The 5,798-nt window shown below is 51.9% G+C and overlaps 1 protein-coding gene across 1 annotated transcript; it reads right to left on the bottom strand.

Moving 5' to 3' along the window:
• Positions 1-576: 576 nt before the first annotated feature.
• Positions 577-1,860, bottom strand: LOC127781664 (uncharacterized). The gene is made up of 2 exons (XM_052308672.1): positions 935-1,860; positions 577-723 (listed from the first exon to the last, which is right to left on the bottom strand). Exons 1-2 carry the CDS (start codon positions 1,267-1,269, stop codon positions 684-686), a joined length of 375 nt encoding a protein of 124 aa, XP_052164632.1. The 5' UTR covers positions 1,270-1,860; the 3' UTR covers positions 577-683.
• Between the last annotated feature and the right edge of the window lie 3,938 nt (positions 1,861-5,798).

Below are 5,798 nucleotides of genomic sequence, written 5' to 3'. Positions count from 1 at the left end.
GGCTGGTGGCGCGCGGGGACAGCGAGAGCGAGCGGCGGCGGCGGCGTTCGGCGGCGTTCGGCAGCGTGGGACGGGGGGCCAGCGGCGGCGGGAGGGCAGACGAGCGAGGGCAGGAGCAGGGGCCAGATCTTCGGCGACGGCGGCGGACAGGGGCCGGAGCGTCGGTGGCCGGCGCCTCCTCCAACCCCATCCACAGCCTTCTCCACCCCTCCCCGCGGCATCGTTGCCGGCGGTAGCGACCCCATCTCTCTCCCTCTCCTGCCTTCTCCACGTGGTGCGGCGACGAGGAGCGGTCACGGAGCACGATTCCGGCGCGGAGACGGCGATGGCGCGATGGAGAACGGCCCACTTCTGCCGCCACCCTACTGTCGCACTACCGCTCCGCCGCTCTACTCCCTCGAGCTCCGCTGCCGCCGCCGCCGCGCTGCTGTCGCGGCTGCCACCGCCGCAGCTCTACTGTCGCGGCTGCCACCGTCGCCGCTGCCGAACGCCGCCGCCGCCGGATGCCGACGACCTAGGAGCTGCAAAAAGACTGCATTATGTCACCAGAAATGCATCCAGATGGAGAAATAAGAGTGAGGAGGTAATAAAAAGTACATTGTCTTCCACATATGAAATGATTGAGGAACTTGGCTGTATAGCACGAAATTTAGCGTTTATAGACGTCTCAGTCTCTTCAGACTTCAGGCGAACTTTTTTCTGGAATCTTCTCTGGAGTACAAACTAAAAACAAAAGAAAGGAAGTTACACCAAAAGGGCAGCAAATTGATTATCAAAATTTCCCTTATAAGGCCAAGACTAAAATAAATAAAACGAATTGGATGCGGGTGAGTTGATTCAGAAGTTCCTGAACAGATTTTATCTTGTCAAGAGAAAAAAACAGGCCTAAGAATTTTGTGGTGCTATCTGCTGAAAGAAGGAAGAATCACCTTACCTCTTGCTTTCGGCACCATGATCATCCAAGTTAGCATCTGTAGCAGCCTCTTTTTGGCGACTGACTCTGGTAGGTGTATCGAACTTCTTCCCTTTGGATGATGCTTCTGCATTCTTACTGAACACTGATCGGGTCATGGTGGCGGGGAGGTCGGTGTTGTTGACGCGGTTGGTGCGGTTGCAGCAGATGTGCGGCCAGGCGGCGTTGGGGTCCCATCTCAGCTGAGGAGCTCGCCAACCGGACGGCAGCGCCGCGCGCGGGGAGGAGGAGGTTGCCGGGCGTCCGCATGCTGGGGAGGTAGTCGTCAGCCGTCCGCACGGGGGGAGGAGCGGCATACGCGGACGCGCGGAGGCCGCCGCCGCAGGCCGAATGGGAAGAAGGGGAGAGAAAGAGAGAAGGGAGAGAGAAAAGGAGGAAGAAGGAAGAGGGCCCACATGTCAGTGGGCACACTTTCCTTTTTGTGTGAATGACTAATGGGTCCCACGCATATTTTTTATTTCTACCGCCACGTATGTGCCACGTCAACGCCACGTAGACGCCACGTCAGCAAAATCACTCTCCAAAACCGCCGAGGGAATCAAATTACACCGGTTTTAGGAGTTTGAGGGTCGAGATACCCGGTCTTATAGTTTAGAGTCATGGATTAGATTTCGATCACATTTGAGGGTCATGAAGTGAACTTATTCCGCTGAAAAATCATTGCCACGTTTGCAACCAGGCTCACCAGAAGAAAGTCCTAGAGGTGTACTCAAGCAATGTGTTCTTGGGCGAAAACGAAGCCGCGCGTGGCTGGGAGGAAGCGAGGCGGGTGCGCTGTGAGGCGAGTGTCTTCGTGCTCGTTCCTAGGAGCGCGCCCCGGCCTCCGCATCCCGGTTTCACCCTCGCCCGCGCCCTCGCTTCAGTCTTCGCCTTGCCACCGCCGAGCGACGTCGAGGCGTCGACTGCCCAAGAAACCAAAAACAACAAACACCTCCATTGATGACGCAAGAAATCAATAGGAGCTAGCACACGAAATGCAAACGACACGCCCACAAGCCAAGAACCTCGTGGAGAAGGAGATGTGTTTGTTCTTGCTTGCCCTGTCGACCTTCTCGTAGTTGGCGGCCTTGAGGGGCATGTGCAGAGCTACCACGATTCCCGGGAATACCTAACTTTTTTTTATCACAAAACAAGTATACTTCTAGTATATACACATGTACACATATTAGTGCAACTAAATTCTCAATTCTTCGATCCAAACACAGCCCAACCGGCCTCTTGCGACGCCTCCTATCAACCCGACCCACTCCGTCATGACCCATCAGACATCAATTGACCCACTTAGCCACCACTCTTCCAGACGACCCCCTCTCTCTCTCCCTCCGTGACCCATCGCTCCCTGGCTCGGCTCCCTCGCGCCGCTTCCCATTTCCAAACCCTAGGCGGTGGAACTACGAGGCGGCAACCGGCGACGGGAGCTGAACCGTGCTACCGTGGATATGAGGCTATTGCCGCGGCGGGCGGTGACCAACGCCCGCCACTCCGCCAAGCTCAGGCGGTCAGGCCGGTTTGGTGGACGGTGGCCGCGAGGGGCAGGGTTGGCCAGCGACTCAGCGCTTAGATGGGAATACCCAACTTTAAAATCCGGGCTCCGCCACTGTTGAGGGGGACCCAGCCGTGGACAGCCTCGGTGGTGGCGGCGCTGAGCGCCGCCCGATGGCGACCTACTCCGTCTCGACGTACCGGTGGATGTTCCTGAGCCGCACACCGCCGCCGACGACGACGGACAAGCACTCGCCACCGCCACGCGCCGCCGCCACCGCCTTCTTCTTACCATCGTCGCCGCCATCATCCTCATACGCGTCGAGCCGCACCACCGCCGCACCCATCGACGTGCTCCTCAACACGCTGTACGCCGACGCCGCCAACACCGACGACAACGACGTGGTCGTGGTCACCTCGTACGCCGGCGACGGCACCGCGGCACCCTTGGACACCGCGCACCCTATCGCTGCGGCGAGAACACAGGGGAGGAGCAAGAAACAGGGGATTGCCTCCTCTGTTTCCTCCTCCTCCTCCACCACCACCACCACCACCTCCTCCTCCTCCTCCTCCTCCTCGTCTTCTTCTTCTTCTACCTCTGGCCAAAGCAATGGAAATGCAAAGCTCAAGCTCTGCCGGCCAGGGCGGAGAGGGAGAGGGCCCCGCTGGCAGCGCGACCAGCGGGAGAGGAGGAGGAGGAGGAGGGGGAGGGGAGGCGCGCGGGCGGGTGGCGGCGGCTGAGGAGGAGGCGCCAGCTCGGAGCGGGAGGCTACGGCGGCGGCTCGGAGCGGGAGGCTGCGGCGCTGTCGAGAACGGGAGCGAGAGACGCGTTCGGTCGTGAGCGAGACCGCGTCCAAGGGTAGAGAAGATGCCGATTTTGAGGTCACGCACGTAATTTCACGTTCGCTGGAGAGCTCAGCTCCGTGGGCTTCGGTCACGTCCGCTGTGGACTGGATAGCCAAATGTGTGTAGCCAAATAGGAATGGACCCGGTTTAAGGCCACATTGTATTGTATAGCTTGTGGCTTTTGAAGTTATTTAGTCTATTTGGTACCCCAGGCTAAACAGATATAGTGGCGCATTGCTCTTGCCCTAATAGAGATGCGAGCCCGAGCAAGAGGCCTGTCGTCTCTCGTCTGTAAAGCCCACACGTGCAAAAGTTGATTGCTGCTCACGCATGGATTGCTGCATGCAGTTCTTTCTTTTCCTGGCGCTCCTGATTATTGAGCCTAAAGTTTAAACTGGCAGCTCCAAATAATTGGGCCGAAAGTTTAATGCTAATTCGTAGAGTAAACTGCACTGTGCCCACTGAATTCTTCACTTGTCTGTCTAGCACCCTCAATTTGTATTTTTCCGTTTCGAATTAAACCCCTCTTAATTACTAACTTGGTTCTTTTGGAACACAACATCATTGTGTTGTTAAACGGCGGACTTAATAACATTTTTCTTAGAACATCATTGTATGGGTATGAACTAGGTGAGGTAACATAAGCATATATTAAGTCATGCATGACAGAAGCTATCAAATACATAGTAGAAATGTCAATTCGTTTTTGTCAGCAAGATGCTAACCATCTGATATATTTAGTACTGTGTGCTGATAGTAATGGACTATAAATATACAGTATGATGTAGCTGGATTCGGATCGGTTGCAGTCACAATAGTGACTAGTGACTGCAACTTAACACTGCAGGGAACTTTGGGCGTCCATTTTTGTGATCAACGGTTTAGATTCATAGCTACAGTAACGTGAACAGTATTTCGTGCCATAGTACTGTGAACAGTATTTCGTGCTACAGTACCGTGAACAGTACCCCGCATGATCTAGGCCGTTCAGCTTGTATCCAGGGATGCTACTGCTACTGCTTAAGTTGCCGTCACTATTGTGACACAGTGACTGCACCTGAGCCAAATCCGATGTAGCTACTATTATTTATTTTTCATAAGAAGCTTCCTGTCCTTGTTTTCCCTTCAAATATCATTACGTCGCAGAATTGTACTACAGTACTAACTTTTTTTACAAAGACAGAATTGTACTTTTGCACCAGATAAAGTACTGGTAGTACTCAACAACATTTTAGGGTTTCCAGGATGCGCCCATGACATCTTAAATCAGCAGTTATCGGAAATTCTATCGTCAACATCTGAAACTGGCCTAATTTAAAGAGCGTGCTAGACATAAGATGCACTCTCTCGCACATGGTCAGAAAGCCGAAGAGATTTTGCGACTGTGGGAACATGTTGCACCTAAAACCATGAGGTGACACTTGAGAACAAAAGGCGAGGTTCAAGGCTTCTTTCTGGAGGCAAGGGAGAGTGTGTTTCTGCAAAGTTTGTTGGGTTTGCACTTTTGCAGTGATTGCAACAAGAGCTAACTACAAGCAATGCCAGGTACAGTATCGGACTACCAGTAATCAGCTAACACAGAACTGTTCAGCCTGCATGAAAAGATTTCAGAAAAAGATGGTAGCATCTGATTTACTATTTCCCAACAATCCGTCGACACGCAGATGTTTCACTTGACCCGTTCATTATTAGATTCATTAACTGCTAGTTATAACAATTATTCTGTCTGTTTACAAATATATTACTAGCATTATTAGCCAAGTGGTATAGTAAACTTTGTAATCAAAGGTACTTATCCTAGCTACTATTCCACATTTAGAGATATTCTTAGCTCTACTGGTCAATGGATTAACGGTCAAAATCACATTTTTCCGAGTCAAAACCAACGAGTATTTAGAGGGAGGGAGTTGTGGTTATCCACTTATCCTATCATTATGATTTAAGGCGGCTCTGCATTTAAAAGGAGTGTTCAACATGTGCAGCAGCAATCTTGTTCAACAGCATAGACAGAGAGAGGGAAAATTAAGGGAGAGAGACAGGGACTATCAAGCCGATAAAAGGAGCATATGTCCACAATTAGCACAGTACCCTTAATAGTCGACAGCGTCTCGTTCAAGAGAACAAAACGAAATGGAGAGTTCAGAGAAGCGACGCATCAACGAAAAGCCACACATGGATTTGCTCCCGGTGATGACTTGGATTATCGCCTTTGCTTTGCTCCCAGTGCTTATCTCCTTTGACACGTCGCACTCCACAGGTTTTGCCATTTTTCTACTTTGACATGTCACCTTGATGGGACGTCAAATTTGGGTTTATTTCGCACATTAGAACATCATGTTAGGATGATACTATCTAGGACGTCAAAGTACGACACTTTCTGAATAAAATTAGTAGTATAGCAAAGTCGCCCCCATCAGGCACTAAATGATAAATTGGCTTATGTGGGAGCAATCATTGTAGTATGTAGTAGGAGTACCATCTATTGTTCCTAGGGTTT

The sequence above is a fragment of the Oryza glaberrima genome, chromosome 8, assembly GCF_000147395.1.
Source record: "Oryza glaberrima chromosome 8, OglaRS2, whole genome shotgun sequence".
Classification (NCBI taxonomy): domain Eukaryota; kingdom Viridiplantae; phylum Streptophyta; class Magnoliopsida; order Poales; family Poaceae; genus Oryza; species Oryza glaberrima.
Note: the sequence above shows the minus strand (reverse complement) of the source record. Positions and strands in the feature narration are given on the sequence as shown.